Here is a 25,236-nt window from a genome sequence, read left to right on the forward strand (position 1 = left end):
CCTTTGTCAACTGGCCTTTAGTTAATTACAGTCTTATGAAGGAGTCTGACACATGAACAAATAATTACCATGCAGTATTATAAGTGCTAAAATAGAAATAAAGCAAAGTGCTACAGGAACATCTAAATCTGCCCTAGAAAAGTCTTCACAGAGAAGGTTGTGACTGAGCTTTAATCTTAGAGAATTAAAGGATTTTACGAGAGTCATTCTAGGCAGGAGGAATCATTTGTGCAAAAAAATGGAGGTATGAACCAGCAGGCTCATGAAGATGGTGAAAAGTCCAGTGTGGCTGGAGCATAAGGTTTTACAGACGGCAGAAAGAGAGGCAGAAGATATTCTAGATGAGATCAAACTTTCTTCCCTATACGTAACAGGGAATCCACGGAAGTTAAACAAGGAAGTATTATACTCAGATTTGTGTTTTAAAAAGGAAACAAAGACTATAGATTGCTTCTAAGAGTAAGGAGTATAATAATTAGCAGACAGAGCAACAAGCTAACATGACCTGTCAAATTTTGTTTTTTAGAACATTGCTTCTCTCTAAAAGCAATGTTGCCCCAGTCAAATGACGTTTGACAATATCTCGAGTCATCTTTGGTTTTCACATCTGACAGGAGGGGAAGGATGCTCTTGACATCTAGTGGGTGGAGGCCAAGGATGCTACTAAACATTCTACGATGCACAGGACAGCTCCCCATAACAAAGAATTACCTGGCCCCAAATATCAGTAGCTCCAGGTTGAGAAACCTTGTCCTAAAAGATGAGGTGGCCAGAAGATACAATAGGGACACAGCCTACAATGGACTCCCAGAGAGGCAGAGAGGAAACCTAGAGATTGTGGGGCTTCTCGATTTTTTGTTCTGCCACTATCCACATGCTGGGTGATGCTCACAAACCCATGCAACCTGGAACTCTGCATCTTTCCCTTTCATTCCACTGAGTGAGAAGGAATAATTGTTATTATTGGAATACTTGAATTTGACCCAATTGAGTTTTAATGGAAACCATTTACCAACTTCAATACTCGATTAGTGACAAAGTCATTTGCTATCACAACTGATCAAAGCACGTAGAGCTATGCAACAACAAAGTGCAAAATCACTGTCTCAGGCACAGCTCATAGAGAGAAAGAACGAGAATAACACTCCACTCCTAGCAGCATCAGCACCTTTCCATCCAGGTAGGAGCACATGGAAAAGGAACGCCTCCTACCAAAAAAACCAAGAGTCACTGATTCTCCAGGACGTTCTCTATGGTCCTCTAGGCCAAAAAAGCTTTCCCCAGAGAGCCAATCCAATCTGCCATCATTTTTTAAATGCTAGTCCCATTATCAGGCCATGGTTAGAGAACTCAGAATCTTTAAAATATAACATGCAAAAGCAAGCCATACATGTTTAAAAGCCAATGTGTGCCAAGAGCTATGATATCAAAATACATTCTACCTAGACCAAAGAATAAAATGAAATTCTTTTTTCAGATCATGCCTTTTTGCGGCTCTTACTCTCATTTCTACCTGCATCTTTAGGGACCAACTTTGTCTCATTAGTGCTGCCTCCACTGCAATAGTTCAGCGATTGAAGGCAGTTATTTGAAAGCAGAGTACAAGCACCAAACACAGTAGCTAAGTTAAACTTCACAAATTGCAGAATCTGCCCTCTTGTTGGTTTTTAAATGAAGAAATGGGGTTTTATTACAAAAAACAATATCTGTGAAAGTTCTTGGGCAGGAAACAGCACTCCCCGTATAGTGTCCCTTAGATTCAAACTATGTGGCTGGGAAGGGACTTAGGAGTTTGCAGCACATAAAGATTAAGGGGATTTTTATGAAGAATTTTGTCTGCATCACGTGTTTCTGGAAGGATGCAATGGAGACTGGTAGCAAGAGGATGGAGCGGGTGTCAAAGGAACAGAGGAGGAAAAGGGAGTCAGCGCTCACAGTATATACCCTTTCCCAGCTTGGAATTCTGAATCATGTGCATGTATTACCTATTCATAAAACAATAATAATTTTTCAAAGAATGGCATAAAACCCACCAATAAAAAGAGCGTGTAAAAACAGCCTTCTCTTGCCAGTGTCGTCATAGGAGTCAAGGAAGGAGAAAACACAGATTCGTCACGGGACCTTTAAATTTACTTCTGAATCTCAGCTCTCATTTCCAACTACCAGGGGCTTCTCCACCTGGAGGTCCCACCTGTGGGCACCTCAAAGACAACATACCCCAAACCCAGATCCTCCTCTCTCCCCTTTCCTTCCCTCTTCCCTCCAAGCCAGATCCTCCACCAACATTCTCAGTCATTATTAGAAACAACTACCCATTCAGCTTCCCAATCTAAAAACTTCAGCACTACCTTAGGGACCCTCTCCTCTCCTCGCCCCCATTATAGTCACCAAATATTGTTAATTCCATCTTAATGGCGTTTCTCACACGGGTAACCTCTTGTCCTGTCCCACTGAACTTTTCTGGTTCAACACCTTACAAACTACATTCCTTCACTGGACTATGACTCCCCTGTCTGATTTTCCAGCTAGCTCATTCTCTACACTTCCCCAGCCCTCACTCCCATCATCTTTCTCAAACAAGATTATCCGATCACGCCTAAGCACATCGGATAGCTCCCTATTGCCTACAGAAGTAAGCCCAAGGGTCCTAGTTGACAGATGACACTTTACACTGAGAACTGAACATTTCATCCCTGATACGTAACCCATGGTCCCCGTGCTCTGCCCACTCTGCTGTAACAAGCCTTGTTCTTGAGTGCCTCCACTACTTTGTACTTGCTATTTCTTGACTTGAAAGCTTCCCCTTCCCTCCACGCCCACCTGCCTTGTCCAGAAAAGAAATTCCCATCCTCCCTTCTAGATTCTCCAGTTTACACCTTCTCTGAAAAGCCTTTTGGGGCTGCTCTCTCCTCTGTGCTCCTCTTAGACTTTGTGCACAGCCCGATTATCGCCCTAACACACTCTCATAATTATTTATGTTTCTGTCTCCCCTGCCAGAATATGAACTACTTTTAAAAAACAGCTGCTATATTTTATTCATCTTTGAATCCACTGCACCTCCCTGCTAGCATTGCACATAAATGTTTGCTGAATGAATTGGCTGAAGGTACTTTGGTAAAAATGTAACACATTATCCCAAAATTTTATAGACCACTGTGGCTAAAATCTCATTTCTTTACCCTCTCTCTGCATACCTATTGGCACGCTATCACAGGTCTCTGGAGGGCCAGTTATTCAAAGGGAACTAACAAAGTGCTTGCTATTTGTAAACAGGGCCATTTGTAAACCCTTTGGGCTAGATTTAGAGATTGCCTTTCTAACTCTGACAAGCTCCTTTGAGCCGTCACTCCACTCTAAGAAGCATTTCTTTTCCAAATGTCTTGAGTCATAAGTAACCTTTGTTTACCCTGAAAACACTTTCAGGGAAGCTGAAAGGAGCTAAAAAATAGTGTAGTGACTCTGCAGGGACCCACCTGGTCAGTGAGCCTCAAGCTCACCTAGAAGGGAAAGAGGGGCTGCTAGGCTCAGCTCCAGTCTCTGCGCATTTGCGGGCCATCAGCCACTCAACTACTTGAACCTCCAAGAGCTCCCTGCTCCCCAGGGAAGACCACGGCAGCCTATCAATCACAACGTTATTCAAGTAAAACAGCATCATAAGCAAAGTGATTACCCCAGTGGCCAGAAGAACTTTTGCAATTCCTGTACCCAATTCCCAGGTGTGAGTGTGCAGGGGAGCGGGGACGGGGAGTTCCCCCCAACACAAAAAGCAATTCTCAACACCCTCTGGGAGTCCTACAATTTAACTCAATTCTGACACTATCTACCCAGAGATAGCATCGGATTCCACAAGTTAAGGGCTCGGTCATATAAGACTGCCCTACCCATCGGCTTCAGACCAACCAGCAATAATAGATTGGAGGTTCCAACGATCCTTGCCTTGGGTTTTAGAATCCAGTCATAAGTCCAGTTTGTTACCTGTGCTTCTGACTGACTATAAGCCAGAAGTCTTCACAACCCCATGGGGGCTTTCCAAAAGTCACCTTACTAATATAACAAAAGATAACTTTATTGCTGTCACCAGGGAAATTTCAAAGGTTTTAGAAGCTGTGTTCTAGAAATGGGAATGAAGAACAAATATGTATTTCTTATTATAAATCACAATATTATAAGTGGGTAACAAATTAGAGTAAGATTGGGGCTACAGGCACCCATGTGGATGGAGCCCAAGGGGACAGAGATCCAGTGACTGCCTCTAGCCTCAGGGTTTTTGCTTTTGCTCCTCTCTTTTTCCCTGGAATGTCCCCCCCCCCATATAGTCATATTCTCAGCTCTGCTAAAACTTCACTTCCCAAGAGGTTGTCATAATGACTCAATCCAGAAAAGCAGTGCCCATGACTCTTTATCTCCTCACCTGCTTTGCTTATCTTCACAGCACTTTTAGCAGCTCACAGCACTTGTACTCGATACCATATTACCATCTACGGTTTATATGCTGACCATTGTCTCCATCTCCCCGCATCCCCCAGCCCCTCATCTCCACCACTTCTTCGCGGAGGCCAGGGACCTTGTCTTGTTCCCAGATAATCCAAGCACATTAAGTAGTCTCCCAATAAATGTTTGTGGGATATAAACCTAAAAGTAACAAATGAACAGGACAAACAAGCAGAGACTCATGGACATGGACAGTGGACTAGTGATTTACCAAAGGGAGGAGGTAGATAGGGTAAAAGGGGTCAAATAAATGGCAACAGAAAGAAATATAACTGTGAGCAGTAAACACACAATGACATACTATTGAATTGTACACTTGAAACTTATTGGATTTTGTTGCTCAATGTCACCCTAACAATTTTTAATAATAAAAATAAAATAAAAGAAAATAAATTTAAAATGAAATAAATTAATTAAAAACAAAATAAAAACACTAACAAAAAAAAACAACAAAAAAATGTTTGATGTTGGGGTAAAGTTAGAGAGATGAGCTAGAGGCCCCCATGTGCCCAGCTGAGTGGTCTGACCCTTCAGTGAGCCTTTCCTTCCCTAGGTGAGCGCTGAGCCTCTCCCTGGCTAGAAGGGTGAAATTAGGAGAAAAAAAAGGGCCTAAGTCACTTGCAAGTGAGCATTGGCCGCTTTGCAGTGTGGTGGTCTCTGTTCAGCCCAGATGTCCAGGGTGGGTACTCACGGTTCTGGGGTGTAGAGGGGGTCCGAGCCATGCCGGACATACTGGGTGCAGTGGAACACTCTGTAGGCCAGTCCTGCCAGAAAGTCTCGTGGACTCAGATATCCCGCCACCGGCCTCACCGTAAAGCCGGACCTTTCTGAAGAGGCAATAGAAAGTCAACTAAACATCAACCCGACAGCACCTGAGAGCCCAAGCAGAGCTTTCTGTTTTTTATAAGGATGTTCTAGAAACAAAGTAATCAAGGTCCTAAAATTCTCGACAATTGAATGACATATACAGTTGACATGGGTTTGCAGGTCCACTTATACATGGAATTTTTTCAATAAATACATTCAGCCCTTCTTATCCACATGTTTCATACCCACAGATTCAACCAACTATGGATCAAAGAAGAAATTTCTCACATTCCCAACCACGTTTTCCCAACCACAGATGGAAATTACTGGTTGAATCTAGGGATGGGAAGGGCCAACTGTACAGTCAAGTTGTATACAAATTTTCCCCTGCACTAGGGGCCCCTGCATTATTCAATGGTCAACGGTACTGTTAACAGCTCTCAAGTTGTGGCTTCTGATTACTAAAACATACTGTCAAACGATGGTCTCCAGGGGAACAAGACATTCATTTAAAATGAAAAAAAAAAAGGTGAAAGAAATATTTAAAGATTTAAATTCAGAAGCCAAATTAGGATAAGAAAGCTCAAATATACAGGAGAACATTATAATCTGTAAGTGATGCTTTCCACAGATCACCTGGTATCTTTCTAAAACACACACCTAGGTAAGGGGTGCAGTTTTCATGTATGTGGTCGGTCAACACACAGCTAACTCACTCCCTTCACTAGCATCATGGAATCAGTTCACACTACAGCTTTCTATTGTCAATACCATTTAACTCCTTCATTCTATATTGCTGTTTTCTGTGATATTATGAAAACAATCACATCAATTACTGCAATTTGAAGAGGTACACTAAAGCTCTATATGCTTTGTTGGTTTATGGTAAGAGGAAACAAAATAAATAGAATATAATAAAATCTATAAAATTTACAGTAGGAAGGCTACTCCTGTCTCGGACATCAGTATTGTAAAGGCTGCCATTCTGAAAACCTCAGATCAACAGGACAGCACCTCAGAATGGTTATAAATGGTTTTTAAAGACAATAACCAATTAAGCTTATAAATAAGTCCTCCTGGAGTTTCTGGTGTCTACATAGAAATAACCCTGTTCTCGGCCTCCTTAGACCTGTAATTCTAACCGTATTATGTTCATTCCAAAGCTTTCGCTTAGGATTGTTCCCCAGTGAATATTAAAAAGATAAGTGTATTTTCTTCTTTTTTTATTTTATCTCAATTAAGCCAGTGTATCCCACATATGGGATTTGAATGGTGGCACACAGAGGAATATTCTTCATTTTAATAGTTACATATTTTATTTTTATATAAATTTTTTAAATATATGTCTGTCACATCAAAAACTTTGTGGATACCATTGTTTAAAAAGTTTCCTTTTTACATAAATTAGATATTTTTTTAAGTGATTCAATTAAATGAAATAAAAACACATACACAGACATTGTGCTAGCTATATGCCAATGAATGCTGCAAACCACACTTCCAATGTCTGGTTTGCCAAGGGTCATAAAAACAACAATAAAAACAATAACAATAACAACACTAATAATAATAACTAAGACTGCTATGCTTAATGTGTGTCAAGCAATAATGTTATGGCTTTCAGGTAAGTCAATTAGTTTCCCCTCCCAACTCCTTGTGTGATAGATAAAGTTATCTTCATCCATGGATAAGAAATTGAGGCACAGAAAGGTTAAGGTAACTCATCTAAGGTCACACAGCTAGGAACTGGCAGAGTAGAGACTCAATCCCAGGTATTCTGTATCCAGAATCTATACTATACCATACCACCACTCATAAAAATGTTAAGTTGGGAGACAGATATGGCAAAAAGCATAAGATGGTATTCTAATTACTAGGGTTTGAAAAACAATGCAGTAAAAAGCATTCCCCTTATGTGAGCAATCAAGCCCATAGCAAATATATAATATGCAGATAACTCTGTGGGAAACAAAGAGGGACATGTCAGAGGCAGGGCCATTAGGGAAAATATAATCTAGTTAAACAACAACATAAGGCATTATGTAGATAGGTGCAGATTAAGTGATACTAATCAGTGGTTTCTCAATCTCTTTCCATCAGTAACAACTATTATGGATGAAGTTCATCCATGGGCCCTCCCATCATGCTAGGTGTGGTTTTCAGTGTAACAGCTGTCAGACCATGCCTATCCCTCTCTTGATTCGCATGTGGTCTAGAACAAAATCAGAGCAGGAGAGGTCATGTTCAGAATTCATAGAGGAGACAGTGCTCTGAGTCTTGAAGAGTAGGTAGAATTTGAGTAGGTGGCGATAAGATGACTTTCCTAGCAAGGGGCAAAGCCTAAGCAAAGGCATGGAGAGCCCACAGCTAGAACAGAGGGCACGGTCATAGCAGGAGGCAAACTTGAAAATCTGGGTCGGGGCTTTGAACTGAGGCTGAGTAGTTCAGAACTGGATTGTATAAACCAGAGACAAAAATAATTATGACCTGTAGTTCAAATCCAGCTTGCCACTCTCTTTGTACACCCCATGAGCTAAGAATAGTTTTCACATTCTTTAATGGTCACATTATAATGGTTACATAAATACCTACATAATAGCTTCAGTTTTGCCTCTTGGCCCTCAAAGCCTAAAATATTTACTATCTGGCCTTTTACAGAAAAAAAAAAATTTGCTAACCCCAATAAAAATAAAATAGCTTCTGAAATGTAATGCCTTTGGGAGCTTTACCTGGAAAAACTGGACAGGAGAGTAGAAGGAAGAAGATGCAGACATCAAAACTGTAAAATAATGGGGACCTCAATTTGAATGGTGGCAGTGGAATGGGAAGAAAAGGACGGGTTCGCAATGGGTCACAAAGCTAGAGGTGGCAATTCTTGGAGAACAGGGTAAGCTGAATGATATCCCTCAAAAGATGTCCACATCACTAATCCCCAACCCTGTGAACGTGTTCCCTAACAAACTGGAAAAACAAACTGTATGGATGTGATTACGTTATGCATCTTAAGATGGGGAGATGATCCTGATTATTCAGGTGGGGCTGAAATAATCACAAGGATCCTTATAAAAAGGAGGCAGGAGGGTCAGAGTCACAGAAGGAGATTTGACAATGGAAGCAAGAGGCTAGAGTGATGTAGGGAAAGGGCCGTGAGCCAAGGAACGCAGATGGACTCTGGAAGCTGAAAAAGACAAGGAAACAGAAGCCTTCAGAAGGAACACAACCCTGCAAATCCTTGATTTTAGACTTTTGAGCTCCAGAACTAGAAGCTAATACATTTGTGTTGTTTTAAGTCACTACGTTTATGTCATTAAGCTGATCCATCTCCCTGCCCAAAGTCCCTACTCTGCTTCCTGCAGGTGGCCCCAAGTAATCATTGGTTCGATGCTTCTCTTTTTAAATTTTTTTTTTCTTTTTGGAAAAAGGGCCATTGCTGCAATATGTGTCCTTGGAAGGCAAAAGAGGATGGTGGCCAGGAAAAGACAGCCTGTATGAAGCCTTACCTTTCAGAAACAAGGAGACATCTTCGAGTTGAGGCACATTGTCCTCCCTGTAGCCACAGTATTTAGTCAGCAGAGGGAAATTTTTCAAATATTCCCGGCAGGCATGAGTGGGATAGAGTTTGGAGAGCTCCCGGAATACAATGCCCCAAGTTTTAGTTTCTTCCTCTGTGTACTCCACCCTGGGGATGGGCTGACCGCTGGGCAGGAGAGAAGACAAATGAATGAATGAACCTAGCCCTGGGTCACTGAGTTATCAGTATTCTCACCTTCGTACCCATCCAAGTTGGATTCTTACAAAGTGGAACGCCTGAGTGTCTAAGAGGACCCCATTAAGCATTATTTTTTAAAGTAAATGCTAATTTTCTAAAATTGCATGTGCATTCAGACTTCCAAATAAACAATTTGGTTAAGTTATATCTTCACACATCCTTATGGAAATGTAATGATTTATGTTCCTACACTGAGATCAGTAACAAGTAAGAGTTCTGGGTTGGAAGGAACTGGTTTAGGTACAAAGCTATGTTCTGACAGCCTTATTTGCAATCACCTGACAACAGTAATAAACAGATATTGCCTCACGAAAATAAAATTGCTGGTGGGTTCTCTTTGTCCCTTGTGGGGAACTCACCCCTATCTCCAAGTGTAATTTCAAGACTATTTGTTCAGTGAGCAAAATGTCTGGGAAATGCAAAAAGACTATTCTAAATTTCAAACTGAGAGTTTTGAAAACGTCAGAATAGGAGCATTTATTACACATCATGCTGAGAGGTGCACACGTTAAGTGCTCTGTTTAGAAGAGGGGTCACCAAACTTTTTCTGTAAAAGGCCGGAAAGTAAATATTTTAGGCTCGTGTGCCATATACTCTCTGTCACAACTGTTCTGACGTTGTATCTTGAAGGAAGCCATAGACAATATGTAAACAAATAAATGTAACTATGTCCTAATAAAACTTTCTTTAAAAACAAGCAGTGGTCTGATTTTGGCCCGTGAGAGATAATATACGGACACTTGGTTTTCAGAGGTAACCCTGGACTGGAGTGGTTAAAGAAGAGACTCTTGGAGGAAGCACAACTTAAGCTGAGCCTCGTTGGCCGGGTAAGTTCTGGAAGCTCTTACACAGAAAGAAATGTAGAAAGAAATGCCATTCTAAAAGCAACCAGCAATCATGAGCAGGGAGCATAGCCCCTGTTACGAACTAGGAGCAGTAGATGGAGGGGAACACAGACATGTGCCTTGGCCTGAGGGACCCACAATCTGAATTTAGCCTCTGATTAAAATATCTGTTTGGAAAATAAAATTGGATTTGAGAAAACCTCTCAAGACATTCTCAACAGCCACCTGCAGCACACCCCACCGCCCACTGTGCCACTCGTCAGAAACTCTGTCACTGTAGTCAATCAGCAAATACACACACACCACAGATGGAAATCCAAATTTATACACCTAAAACTAGGATTTCTGCCCCAGCACTCTACATAAGCCAGCACGGGAACCCGTGCACAGGCAGGACTGCCTCTTGGGGTTGCTGCAGCTGTGCTGCACCTTCCACAAGCGGGGGAATCCCCGGAACACCCCGAGGAGCAAAACCAGGCAGCGGGACAACGGCCAAAGTAGGCTGGCGAACGGTCCCCACCCCCAACCCTCCTCATACTTCTGTGTTCTTGCCAAAATGCTTACTGTTTAAAGTTCGGGTCCAAATGTGGTTCTCGCTGCCCCAAATTATTATTATTATTTTTAATTAATTGCAGTACATGAAGGATGAAGAAATAACACACAGAGAAGAAAGAACCAGAAATTAACATTTGCTTTCTCTAAGTATCAAGACTAAGGGCTTATACAAATCAAATTAGAACGAGATTAGCGTGGTTTAAATTTGGCTGTTGATAACAAATTAAAAATTACAACCCGACGAATATCTGCTGAGAAGATCAAGACTGCTAAGACTTAGCATCTGTGATGAATTTAAAATGAAAGCTTGAAATAAAAAGATAAAAATAGAAAGGACGCCAGAAAATAAATATATAAACGGTCCGCGTCTGGTCCCAGAAAATTCAACGAAATCAATTTGAGTCAAGTAAGCCGATAAAGCTAATAAGGGCTGTGCACAGTTAGAAGGTAGGAAAGCAATGAGGCTGGAACAATAAATGAAATATTGAGAAGCCATTCTGAAAAGAATCATTAGGTCAAACTTCCCCCTTTGACATCAGTCTGCAAACGTGCAGCATTTGAAAAGAGAGCTGAATATAGCCAACAGGAAACGGCAGAAGGAAAACAAGTGTGAGTTGGGGTAGAAAGAAAGAGGCATGCAGATCTATTCCTTAGCAATGAATGTCCAGTGTCACAACCTTGGTAATACGGATGGCCATGTACATTCTCATTCATTTCCGCTTGTCTGCCCCGCCCAAGTAACTTACTGGCCGGCTCTTTGAGTTCCCGGCTGGTGCAGTATAGTACTGCTACCTGATCAATGGCGGGTAAGTCTGACTCCGATTGCATCAAGAGATTTCTCACGCAGCTCTAACCCCCAGCCTCTAGGTAACTCTTTAAGGTAATTGCTTTTTAAGAAGGCTAAAAAAATGTTTTTTAAGTGTTGCAAGAAAAAAAAAGTAAAGGCTAGTTTTATCCATTTAATTTCTATTTAAAATATCCAAATACAGAAAAAAATAAGAAATTTTCCATTTTTCTATGTAGTTAATACAGGTATATAATAATAGCTCATCTTTGAGAGTTACGGTACCAGACACTTTTCTAAGGTTGTTTTTATATGAATTAACCCATTCGATTCTCCCAACTACATGAGGTAGACACTACCATTATCCTCATTCTACAGATGAGGACATTGAGGCTCAGAGAGATTAAGCTGTTTGCCTAAAATCCTAGTGCCCATCTTAAAATCCAGTTGGTCTGGCTCAAGACTGTCTGTAGTCTTAGATGATTGGTATATACCAATGACATAAAAAATTTATTCTAGCCACCAACTTATTTTCATGGTGTTAGCACAAGTTCGAAGATCACATACTTTTGTAGATGTTTTCATATCTATTCACTCATTAACACTTCTCAGTAAGACTGAGATGTAGTTCTGGGTTTCCCAACAGCATAAACATGTGCTTGGGAAACAAGAAATTCAGGAGCATCTGTGTATTTTTTTGAAACTGAAATTTGACATTCAGAAAAATAAAAATTATAGTCAAGGGAAAAATCAGAACGCGTTGCTCTCCTTTGTACTTGTTATGGGTTGGTACATTTTTCATGAAGTGTATGAGAGAGATGACAGAAGGGTGTCCTGATCTCCTCAGGGCCCAGGGTATAGACCCATATATCATTGTACATCTACCTGTGGGTACATGTTAATAACATGTATGGAACAGGCATCTTATTCCAGCATCCTAAAACTCTCTTCTGGCCTGAAACTAGTCACTTAAGTACTCTGCATTCTAGAAAAAGCCCCCAGCAGTTGAAGCCAGGCACCACTCTACAGGTCATGTTAAGAGGCCACAGAAATGGCCCTCTTGGAACACCACTCTGCCTACCCCAGGCCCCACCCACCAGTCTCATAGGGAACCGGGATGCACAGGACTGTGGTGAGACCAGGGTTTAGGGAAAGGGCAATTTCTTTCCCTTTCACTAATTGAGGAGGCCAGGCTGAGCCATGAGAATCATTTGTAAGGACTTCAGATGTCTATGAGAAGCGGGGTCTGGCATCTCGCTTCCCAGCCAGACTCCTGCTGAGCAGCAGGCACCCAGGCTTTCCCCGGTGCTGCCAGGAGAAAGGAGCAGTAGGGAAACAGTCCTGGGAGAGTTTCTGGAAGCCTAGGAGAATGATGTGCTGTGGTGGAGAAGAAGGGATCATTGCCATGTGTCCTCCGAAATTTGAGGTCAATGCGAATGTGGAGCCTAACATCCAGCAAAATCTAGAGATTTCCATGGTACCCAATGCAGTATGCCTGGAAGATGGGGAAGCCCCACCCTTCAGTCCTGCTCAGTTCTCAGGAGGCAGAAGAATGCTCTAGTGGTTCCCATCAGCCCTGGTAAAGAAGCGTTGACATACAAGTGGGTGAGGGGTACACAAGCCAACCTGGAGAAGGGGTTGATGGTATGACCATTGACAAGGCCAAAGGGAGGCGGGGGGCATATCTGCAGGGGTAGAGTGAAGGCAATGGTCCCTCTCCAAGAAAAATACATGTGACACTAGCTGATACCATTGCAGCAGAGACTGCCTCATCAGAAAAAAATCTGTCTGGACCAGGGTGAGTGTGGCCTGAGACCTGCCTACCTTGACATTGTAACAAACCTATAAAAAGCCCTCAGCCTCCTCCCTCCCTCCCTTCAGCCCCAACTCCAAAGGGACTAGAAGAGGGAAGGAAGTGTCGCATAACTAGAGCGCACACGCCCACAAGCATTCACACCCACAAGTACACACGCACGCCTACACACTTGCATACTACAAATAACTGAGGGAAGGGGAGGATACACTTTGAATCAAATTCAAGATTAATCTTTTAAAAAATGAACCAGACTAAGTCTTAAATACCCAAATGAGACTATATTAATAATTGAAAATGACAGGAAATTAGATGTTGCTAAGGAACGAGCTTCCCAACAGAAAAGTAGTATTTGACACAATATAATTGAACGCAGTGAGTGAGGAAAATAAAAACGTTTTACATAGGTATAAACCCCGACAAGATGAGACTCCTCAACAAACTAAATCACATGTAAACATTATCATGAAATATCTAGGCCGTTCCTTTGTTTATACGAAATTAGTTGGGATCTGGAATTCCCAACAACCACCAAAATTATTATTCACATAGTCCTAACTCGCTGGAGAAAAACAGATGTCACTTTCAGTAGTTTCCATTCACTGCAGATTCTGCCTTCTTGCCAAAGAATGCTGAGGATTATAAACGCAATAGGGAACCAGCGCTCAGGGAAGACATACTAGGAAAAGGACTAAAATAGTCACCCTGGAGATTTAAGCTTGACAATGGGAAAAGCTCCCTGGTGCTCTATGTTACTCAGAGATGACTAAGAACTTTCTTTGAAAATACTGAAGGCTGTAGGAGGCATCTCTCTGTGTATAAGGTTAAATCCCACTTTTCCTAGAGGCAGGGGGATGATTCTGAAACACCTGCCTTGTCCCTGCAGAGAGGGGAGAGTGGAAAATGCATAGACAAACCCAAGCAGAGGCAGGTACAGATAGTTATTCTATGTAAGTCCTGAGCTTGTTAGAGCAAAGTTGTTTAACAAATACATTTTTGACGCTGAAATCCTGGGATGTGTACCCCGCTGAGGCTGAAATGGTGGGAGTTCTTTGTGTAGCCAGATGAATAAACAACAATGCTTTCTTTTTATTTAACTATCTGTCTGATCTTCTCCTCCAGCAGGTCCAACAGCAAGCTATTTTCCTTATACATATTTTTCTTTAATTTGGGGGACTGAAAGATATTTGATTATGGTAGTATATCCTGGCTGCTTCCAGGAGTCCTTGCTGCTAGAAATCCTAATGTGAGATGCAGTCTCTCTGCTTGTGTCCTCTTTAGAGGAACTGCAATTCAGGCAGTAATTCACTTATTCAGTGGAAGAATATGTGACAGGCTGTAATTGATAGTATTTACATCAAGATGGCAAGACTGGCTGAAACACAATGTAGATTGTGTCCTTTGAAAACAGTTGGATTTCCTCAGTGGCAAGGACTAAACAGAGCAAAGGGCAAACAGAGAATTGGTTAAGAGGACTGGTGAATCTGATAGAAATAGTTAGGAATGAATTCATTTTCTATTGTATTTCGTTACATACTCCTTGGGCAGGAGACGCCTCACTTATTCAAGAGCTGTTTATCTGCCTGGAATAGATAGTCTCTCTCATCTCTGCCTCATCTTTTCTCTCCTTCCCCACCTTAGACAGTTCTCTCTTGATTGACACTTCCATCTAAGGGTTGCAAAAGAGAAATGAGAAGAGAAAAATTCCATCAGCTTTGCAACTCATTAGCAATTAGCAGCTCCCCTCTAGGTTTGGATGGGGCCTTTGGAGAAAGAGTACCTGAACATGTGGGCAAGAGGTCTCTATCTTTGTTCCTTCTTGACTTATGAGATGCATGTGCTACACTCCTCAATGACCATATCCTGAATTCTGCATCATTCCCTATCCATAATTCATCCTCCTTCCTTCCCATCCAAGAAAGCACATAGGAATACAGAAGAATGAGATTGACATTATTCTAACACTATCATAGAATAACCTTTATTTTGATATCATGTAATTTTTAAAAAAAGAAACATTCAGCATATGCAAAATTTGCTATTGTTACTGAGCATTTGTTACACTTTGCACAACTGAGACAACACAGCAGCCTGCAGAAATTTCGATAAGTACTGTGATTCACCATAATGTTACCTAGTACCTGCTGGGTGGTACTTTCATGAAATAGTGCCTCCTGCAGCCAGGCGTCTCCAGAGTGGAGCCTTAGAGTCAGTGAGTTTTCAACAAGAAAATGGCTTGTGTCACTGAGACTGGACAAAACGTGGCCACAAACAAGGAGGGAAAAATATCCTAAATGGAGTAAATGAGTTCCATTATAGTTATACCAAAAAGCAAATGCCATTATCTTCTACCGATTTCCAAGAGTCCATAAGAAAATTCTAAGGCTCTCAGATTTGATAAAATTACACTTCAGATTTCAGTTATTACACTCAATAACTTTATAATAAAATACAATCAGTAACATCCGAGGGGGAGAAAAACAAGAAGTAACACTTTCAAAAATATTAATCTGTTAAATCTATACCCCCATAACAACATACACTCCTTGAAGTCGGGAATTTTTTGTTGGCGTTGTTCATTTCTCTGCCACCCAGAGTGGAGCCTGGAATATATAGGTGTTTAATAAATAATATTTGTTGAATAAGTAATCAGGCTAACCAATTAAGTTAAAACAAGCCACAAATTTAGAGGTTTAGAAAAATTGCAGTTGTGTATCAGAAAGTCTGACAGAGATGTATTTGTCTTACCTCATCCCTGTCTCATATATTTTAAATGCTGTGTGAAAAGCAACTCCAAAGACTTTGAGATTTTAGTAAGTTTTCTGGTAGCTTCAATTAGCCCTATGTACTACTTAGTTTCCATGTAAGGGGTTCTTTCTTTCTAATTTTCTCAATTCAGGTTTCCTAGGCATTGTCACCCATTCCACTTGTAGCCAAAATTTTTACCAGGAAACAAAGCAGCATATAAATATCCAAAGGGACATGAAAGCCAAACTTAACACAGACATGTTTCCTGGGCTGGACATCTTAATGAATTAACTTTCCGAGATATTTTCAAAGCCAACAGGGCATGATAATTGAATGCTACTTTTCAAAAAGGAAACACGAATCACCGCAGTGACTTAATAACCATCTGAGTTCCACCAAGATCTCAAATCATTCAAGATGTCTGACTAATGTGGCTCAATGAGGGTTCATCTGGTGAGGAGACTGGGCGACCGGAGTCTGCTAAGCTATACCAGAGAGTGAATGTCAAGACACACACTCATTTTCAGCAAGTCCCCTAGGCCAGTCAGGTAAAGAGCATTTGCAATCACATATTTTATTTGCTTTGGCAAATGAGTTTTGTGCACATAAATTTTCTTCAATGAGTCTATGGGCCCTAAGGAACTTTAAGACAGTAGCACACACAAAAAAGTGAGTTTGTTTTGTTCCCACTGTTAATATCGGTGTTGCCCTTATAAGAGACATAATGAAAATAAACTACCGTACCCAGGGAACCACGGAGAGAGAGGAGATACAACTCCCGGAAGCCATTCGTTTTTATTTGTCCTGTGCCCCAGGTTAGGGCTTCCCACCATTTCCTCACCTTGCAGAAAGCCCTTCACATTCTAGAGGAATGATTTTCTTCTGCCAAAACTATCATGAAACTAAATATCAACACCAACAATGTGTCTACTATTCATTGATATGCGCATGCTCGACATACCCAAGGAAGTGCAACTCAAAGAAGGCAATTCAAAAAAACAGCAGTCAACAATCTCAGGCCACTGGAATGAAGAGACCCAGGCTAGCATCTCCTAGAGCTTCACTTTCAACCCCATACATCTTGCATCTTGACCAACAGGGACTAAATGTTGGTAACTACTGGGCCTCACCTCTTTCAGTGGTGGATGAGGTAATGCAGTGACCCTACAACTTGTGGCCCTAATAATAGCATCCATTCATTCCTCCATCCATCTAACCGTAACAGTAACAATAATATAATAGCACACGATGTGGATTTTGACATATGAGGCTCACCTTATAGGGTGAGTAAATGATTTAGCATTCCTATTTTATAGTTGAGGAAATGGAGGCTTAGGGGCAGAATAATCTGTCCAAGACCTATCAGCTGGAAAGTGGCATAGCAAGGACTGGTTCAGGAAGACCAGCTCTAGAGATCTCACTCTTAATCAGTACACCTCACTGCAATGTATTGAGTACATAATATGTATCCTGCATTGAGTCTGGCCTCCCTTTCCTCATTTGAAACTTATTTCCCTCATTTGAAACTAAGGGAAATAAGACAACTGCACAACACTGAGAGGATCGAATGATACGTCATCTGTTGAGTTTCTGAGCCAACGCCTAGGACCTAGTAGGTACTCAATATTGGTTGGTTCCCTTCCTCCAAGTGTATAGAAATGAATAACATTTCATCACTTCCCTGCAGGGCTGGAAATAGGTCTGGAGATGACAAAAACAGCACCTTTTCATATAAATCTATTCATCTCTTGGACAGGATCTGTGGAAGTAATTTTAATTCTTCATGTTCATGGAAATCATTTTAAAGTAAAAATACTCATACCTCATTCCCTGTGAAACACATCAGAATTTGGTGCAACTTGTCAGAAATACTGGGCCATACTGTGTTAATGTTTAACACAGCTGTGGGAGCCAATGCTATAATCAGACAACATCCTACCAAGGCATTCATGCACATCTAAAAACCCCACCAAGCCCAAAAAGTGAAAAGGAGAAATCTTTCCAAATCAATTTTCCCTTTTCTTGTTCTTTGCAACTCTCAGGCTTTTAGCCACTGAGCTGAACTTCAGGTAGTGAGAAACATTTGGCATGAAAATGATTCTCCCATAAAGCCTGATGTCTTTTAGATTCTTATGAGAACTGCATAGTTCATATATCCTCAGAAATATGTGTAGAACAGAAGAACTTTTTAAAAACCCAAGTCATTTAACTCTGTTGCTCTTGTTCTCAACTTGTGTTTGATACCACCTATGTCAAATGAAAGTTGCTATGCAGATTTTTTTAAAAGAAAGAAAGGGTGTGGCCTCTTGGGCAGAGAAAGTTAATTAGATTCTACAGGAAAGGCACTCTTAAAACCCCTAATGTGACCTTTCCCAGAAACTATTCTAGTCATCTGGGAAATGACCCCAGTACTACAAATATTTGCTTCTGTTCTACTTTTCAATTTACCGCTCCATTTCAGAGAAATTAAAGCATCAACAACTGGTGTTTACGCAGGAGTCACAAAGTACCCAAACAGCCACATATATCTCAGTTTCATTCAAAATCTGGGAAAGCAAATCAATGAAGGATAATGAAATAGGATAAAATTAGCTCAGTAGAGAAGAAAACATATTTGCCTTCTCAGGTACCTGTTCTCAAAAAGGCAGAGAAGATAAAAAAAATTAAAAAATAAAAAAGCCTAGTCTCACATTACAAGAGTCCACAATTCATCAAAGTGACCATCTGCCAATAAAACTGATGAGGAGAATGTCATTAAAGATAAAACCTTGCAACACCCCTGTTACATTTTTTTTCCTGTCAAGAAACCATAACATTTCCCTTTAATTCTTCCTTCACCTTCTATTTGTTTGTTTCCAATTAAGATTTGCCTATCTAAAAATAGATAATGTAGCACTCACGACTCCTGTTAGTAATGCATTTCTTTAAGCTACATTCTGAAACCAGGCAGGATCCATAAATCATGCTTCTTCTCACATGAAATGAGGAATGCTAAGGTCAATAGAAATTTCTGGAAAGGCAGAGAGGTGGAGCCACCCCAGTTATTTTTCTGCACACTGCGGTAATTGCAAATGCCTCCCAGGAAAAACTCAGCATTGGTAATCCTCCAGCTCAAACAAAAACTAAATGGTCACAGCTACCTGGGAGTAGGGAAACCCCAATATGCCCAGGAGTGGTAACAAGAGAAAAATTCTGAGATGTTCCACATTAAGTTACAGCAGGTCAGAGAGTAAGAGAAGGAAACAAGAATGGTTAACCAATTATTAGCTGTGGGTCAACTAACAAAAGACTGTTCACGTTCCTGAATGTATGCGGGAGCTTCGAATCAACCTGCAGGAGTCTATTAGCCAACCAACCAACGACCAAGCACTAGGTCCCATGGCTTCCCGCGCATGCATTAACATTCAGTACTGTTGCCTGTAACCAACCAACAGCAGTAAATGAAGAGACGAAGTACTACCATTTGCAACAATGCAGATGGACCTCGAGATAATCATGCTAAGCAAAATAAGCCAGACAGAAAAAGTTGAAAAATCACATGATATCACTTATATGTAGGATATAAACCTAAAAGCAACAAATCAACAAGACAAACAGACTCGTGGACATGGACAATGGACTAGTGGTTACCAGAGAATGGGGGGAGGGGGAGGTAGACAGGGTAAAGAGGGTCAAATATGTGGTGACAGAAAGAAATCTAACTATGGGAGGTGAACACAATGTTAATATATATATACGCCTTACTGTTAAATTGTACAGCTGAAACTTACCAGATTTCATTAACCAATGTCACCATAAAAATAAATAAATTAATTAATTTTTTAAAAATAGTAAATGTTTCTTCCTTGCAGACTGTGCACCTATCCTAGAACTGCCTCACTCCACCTGTTTGTTTTGGTTTTTTTTTTTTTTTTGCTTTTTATTCATAACCAATGTAAATTATTTCAAACAATTTACATCTTTCTTCCCAAAAACACAATGTATAAAAGTGCCCGTCAACTCTACGATAATGGGTACGTTGCCCGTTCCATCTAGCCATGCTGCTCCCGATTTCGATTTCATGCCCCAGGACCTGGTCCTTTTCTGGCTAGCATAAGGCTCAATAAAACTTTCTTTCAGAAAAGCTTTCTGCCATGAGTTTTTGTTTGTTTGTTTAACATTGGGCATTGGGAAGTAAGAGGCAAAGCAGCCAACATTCTATCCAGTATCTGCCAAACACTTCTACTCAAGGGAGCCTACCTTTGCCTCTGATCATCCATCACCTTCCTTTTCTTTGTAAACCTATGATTGACTCCTGCCAAGTCATCCAGCAAAAGAGAAAACTGAGAAGACCTCCTGAAAAGTAAGATTCTGGCTTGAAAGCCCAAATATGTTTATTCCAAAGTACATCCACTCCCTAATTATGTATCTATTTAACATCTTAAAATGCATAGCATATTACTGGATCTCAGTCTCAGAGAGCTTCATTTTAACAACACGTGGTATTTGAGGCTGTGGTTGGGGGAAGGAAGGTAGCAAAGAAATGCCCTTCTCTGCTTTGATGGGGTGAGGAGGTTACAATCACCACCACTCCATGCTGAATGAGAGAATTGTCTCTCTCTCTGATGGAGCTGAGTAGAATATTCACAAGCTCACCCAAATTGAATGTGCCTGCTGGGCTGGTGATTGCCTTTTCAAATATGCTAGTCTCCACTTGGGGCTGTTTTGTTTTAGAGTCTCTGTTTAGCTGTGTACCTACCCTCAGAGCAACTGTATCACAAAGGGTGCAATTTTGTAAATCAAAAAATCAAGAAGTAAATAGGTTAGCAACTAGAAAAAGCCAGAGAGAGAGAGACAATTCCCTGCCAATTGTTTTTCAAGCCTCAACCCAGCTGTGTTTATTTCAATCCATTATATATCCCACGAGGGTCAGGCTTCCTGCAGCGGGAGAAGAGCACAGGGCCGGGGGGGGGGGGGGGGGGGGGGGGTGGGGGGGGGGGAGGAAAGCGTAATCACTGCACAGGGCAAGGATGCAGTGCCTCTAGGCCAGGGCCGGGCAGATGTCCCAAGGCCCCTGTGAGAGATAATGCGTAGCCTTGAAGTCAGACAGGGCTGGTTTGAGTCCTGGCTCCATAAAGTATAAAGTGCATTAAACAAATACAAGAACTATGCATTTCGAATATGCTGAGAATTCTATAAAGAGAATGACTTTTATAAATTCCAAGCCACTTAGTTCTGTCACTGTTATTTTCAACTTGTATATGAAAACATCTATGGCAAGTCTATGGCAAGGCCACATCTAAAAAAAAAAAACAATGTGGCTTCTTGAGCAAAGAAAGACATTTGGATCCTATAAGAGAAGCATACTTGAAACCCTTGAAAATGACCTTATTCAGAAACTATTCTGATCATCTTGGAAATAAACCTAGGACTACAAAAATTTGCTTTTGCTCTACTCTTCAATTTACTGCTCAGCTTTAGAGAAATTAAAACATTAATGACTGGTATTTATGGTGGTGACAGGATCAGCTGTGTCACCTTTAATAAGTTTCTTAATGTCTCGGAACCTCAGTTTTCTCATCTTTAAAAAGAGTACAATAATGGCACGTATCTCAAAGACTTATTGTGAGGTTAAATAAGAGAACATAAGCAATGTGTTTAACATGGTGTCCAGCACATGGCTGGAATTTAACAAAAGGAAACTAAAATTACCCGAATATGCCAGCTGAGAGGTCCACTTATGATAAACATTTCTACCACCATCAGCCATTCGGGGATGAGTCCAACACAATCCAACCCAACCTGTACCCTCTAACCTTAGCTGAGACTCACGGGACTAGCAAAGCCTTGGAGAGGGTCACTTTTCCAGATTAAAAAAGTAAGCTGTGTGCATGAATTACATGAAACTGAAAGGTGTACACACACACACACACACACACACACACACACACACACACACTTTTTTGAAAAGCTCCTTTAACCCAGCCCACCATGGAGCCTGAAATTCCTTAATTCATTCAATTCTTAAAGTCCTGTACTTATTTTAAATGAGCTAAACAAATGATTATATGGAATCAAGGAACCATTGGTTACTGGACACATGATGATAACAATCACAATATCATAGATTTAACACTAGCTGTACCAGTCAGCATCTGGACCCTATAATCATTGCTAGTCCTCCCAACTGTACAAGGCAGATATTGTGCCTCTTTTAAGATGAGGATGACACTGAGACCCAGAGAGGCTAGCTCTGCACTCATGGCCACAGAGTTGGTAAGTGGAGCAGGAATCCAAACCCAGTTCTGTCCAGCGTTAATGCCTGAACATTCTGCCACATGTTCTGCTGCACCATGCTACCTCGGTTTCCTGTCGATTAGTTCTATAGTTAATGCATGAGCACCATTGTGGTAGAGAAGTTGGGGAGGGTCTTGAGGAAATAATATTAAACACAAGTTAAATGTGTGTGTCAGACCATCTCTAAGACAGTCCTCAGCGAACCCCACTTCCTGGTACTCATGCCCATACGTGATGTATCAGGGTTTGGTGAATTCTGCCTTGCTCTCTTTTGGATCGCTTGATTCAGGGAAACCAGTTGCCATATTTTGAGGACACTCAGGCATCCCAGCAAAGAGGTCATCACTGCAAGAAACTGTGGCCTCTCACCAACAGCCATGTGAGTGACCATACTGGAAACAAATTTTCAGCCCCGGTCAAGCCTTCAGATGACAGCTTGCATGGTCAACAGTCTGACTCCAGCCTCATAAGAAATCCTGACCCAGAACCACCCAGCTGAGCCACTCCCTAATTCCTAACCCTGAGAAATTTTCTGAGATAATAAGTGTTTGCTGTTCTAAGCTTCTCGATTTGGGGGTAATTTGTTATACAGCAATAAGTAACTAATGCAGTATAAAAATTAGATGGAATTCAGGGCTTAAAGAAAGTCTTGGCCAAGGGGATTGAAGAAGCATGTTAACCAGAAGGTAATAAAAAGATTCGGAGCAGGAAGGTAGACAAAAGGAGAGATTAGTCAAAAGTGAGAAAAATTATTTTACCAGGGATACATAGCAAGTATTATATAGCACTTCGTATGTAGTGTTCTAAGTCTTGACAGTATATTAGCTCATTTAATCCTTATAACAATCCTATAAAGCAGTAGTAGATAAGGAAACTGAGGCACAGAAGACAAATAAGTTGCAGGGGGCCCTCAGCTGTCTACGGTAAGGCTGAAACTCACTGTAGGCAGTCCAGCTCTAACTTCTACCCTCTTAACCACTCCACACACACTGCTTCTGAGCTCAAAAGAGAAAAGGAAAAAGCAACCGAGGCCCTTCCAGTGGGTCAGGGGTCTGAGCAAACCCCAGGCTTTTGATCTAGAGTTGTTGATTATTGTTTTGATAGAGATAATAGTAAAGTACATGGTGTAGCAATGTTCCACTGATTTCATTTAATCCTTAAAATACTCCCAGGGTGAGTCGGAGAGATACTATTATCTCCCCATTTTACAGAGGAAAAAACTGAGGCTGAGAGATGTTAGGAAACCACTTGGACCTCTGGTTTTCTTGGCAAATCAGGAAAATTTTCAACTTTAAGTAAATTCTGACATGTTGAAACTCCCTTGCTTACCTTACCCACTGATATTTGCTTTTACTTATTTACATTTCAGATTCCGTGAACTAAAAAACAAGTAAATAAAGCAAAGAGGAAGCAGCCCATGAGAAGAACATGAGGTTCATGTACCAACTTGATTTCAACCTAGAGAAGGTACATTCATAACAAAACACAATCACAGTAATATTCAAAATCAATTTAAGCAAACAAGAGTGGCATAATTAAAGTCAGAGCTCAGGGCCTCTTTCCAAGAGAGTAAGATGGATTGAAATAACTACCACTACCCCTACCACATGTATAATTAAATTAAATATGCATGCATATTGTTAAGGAATGATCATTATAACAGCCCCCAAAGAAAAATTTGTTTATTTCTAGTCAATTGAAAAATGCATTACTGATTTTTTGCCCCAACACTATAGCAATTGTGAAACCCACAGAAATGCAGCAAAGCTAATGCCAAGGTTAAAATATGGAGGTGCCAACGACAGAAAACGGCAGCGTTTCAGATGAACCTTACAGCTACAACATCACAGTCATAATTTTCTCTTCCTCCACATGCCATCTGCCCCCCACGCACTTCCATTTCCTCTGAGCTACAAGTCTATGCACACTTCACATTACCTAATCATGGGGCACTTCTTTTTCTGTTTATACTAGAATTTCTTTTATTTGGGTTGGGGAGGATGGGCTGTGATCTACATCTTTCACACATGAATTTAGAAACAGTGCCCTGTCAATCAGGGCATTTGTCCTCAGGTCTTCCATGGAGAATATTTGCACTAATGAGTGTTTCCTCTGCTATTATTGGTGAGATGATTAGGTCTTCCTGACACGTGTGGCCACATAGCTCAGGCATGTCTGCAGGCAGCAGCAGGCCTCTGGGCAATCAATCATGTTTCTTGGCAGCGCTGTCAATCAGAAACTCACCAGAGTGGCACCTATCGACTGTTCTCAGCATGCTGACACGGTCCCCAATCTCTCTTCTCCTTCAGGTTCATGGTAATACAGACTTTGAGCCTGCTGTTTTTCATCATAGAGTGGGATTGTTTCATTTTTCTCTGCGTGTGTCAATTCTTCCCCCTTGCTTTATCCTTTCAAGACTATCACAGAAAATATAGTATTCAACACAAATTCCCCAGAGGGGCTTCCTCGCCGTGGTTTCAATAGATATTATTCTGTATTTCATTTCTTACTCTTTCTCTTACCTTTAGACACCTCAAACCACATCTTGCCAATCTCTACGACAACCCCAAGACATCTACACTCCATCTTCATCTGTATTTCTGACCATGTATTGACTTTTCCTCAGTGTCCTGAAAGCCTTAACCAACTATCAACAGGGAAATGAATTATTCTCCCCATGTCAGAATGGTCCCCAATTTAATCACCAAACTATATTTGCAGGGACCACACACTATGGGTTTTTCAAAACCACCTCAATTTCAAATAATCTGCTTCTCAAACAAGTGGTTCCAAGTTTTGGTTTGGAAAATCAGATCATAGCACGCTGCCTTAGCTTAAGTAATTATTGTATTGACATCTTTTTCCTTTGCTCACTCAGAAAGCCATCAACACTAGGGAAAAAAAACCTATTTCAATTAGAAACTGGTTTTACTTTTTGTAAAATAGAAGGAAAACTGACTTATTGCATTGGAAAACTAGAGGTAATGGCCCAGGCCCACTTGGAGCTTGTTCACACCTGTGCCCCAACCCGACCAGCACCGGACCTTGAGCCCCACCCTCCTCAGCGTATTTGCAAACACACATGTGTTTACACACACACATGGCTAGCCCTCATCCAGCTTCAAATTCATGCTCATCAAACCTTCAG

At 41.0% G+C, this 25,236-nt stretch overlaps 1 protein-coding gene across 2 annotated transcripts in view; it reads right to left on the reverse strand.

Annotated features, from left to right (window-relative positions):
• The window catches only part of TPH2 (tryptophan hydroxylase 2), a 90,967-nt gene that overhangs the window by 46,853 nt on the left and 18,878 nt on the right, over positions 1–25,236 (reverse strand). For both annotated transcript variants that reach the window (XM_016148373.2, XM_016148374.2), the window contains 2 exons: positions 8,799–8,995; positions 5,183–5,318 (listed from right to left, as the gene is read on the reverse strand). In XM_016148373.2, coding sequence (XP_016003859.1) covers positions 5,183–5,318; positions 8,799–8,995 — 333 coding nt within the window. The remainder of the gene's footprint in view (positions 1–5,182; positions 5,319–8,798; positions 8,996–25,236) is intronic.

This window comes from Rousettus aegyptiacus, unplaced genomic scaffold, assembly GCF_014176215.1.
Source record: "Rousettus aegyptiacus isolate mRouAeg1 unplaced genomic scaffold, mRouAeg1.p scaffold_m13_p_2, whole genome shotgun sequence".
NCBI classification, from domain to species: Eukaryota; Metazoa; Chordata; class Mammalia; order Chiroptera; family Pteropodidae; genus Rousettus; species Rousettus aegyptiacus.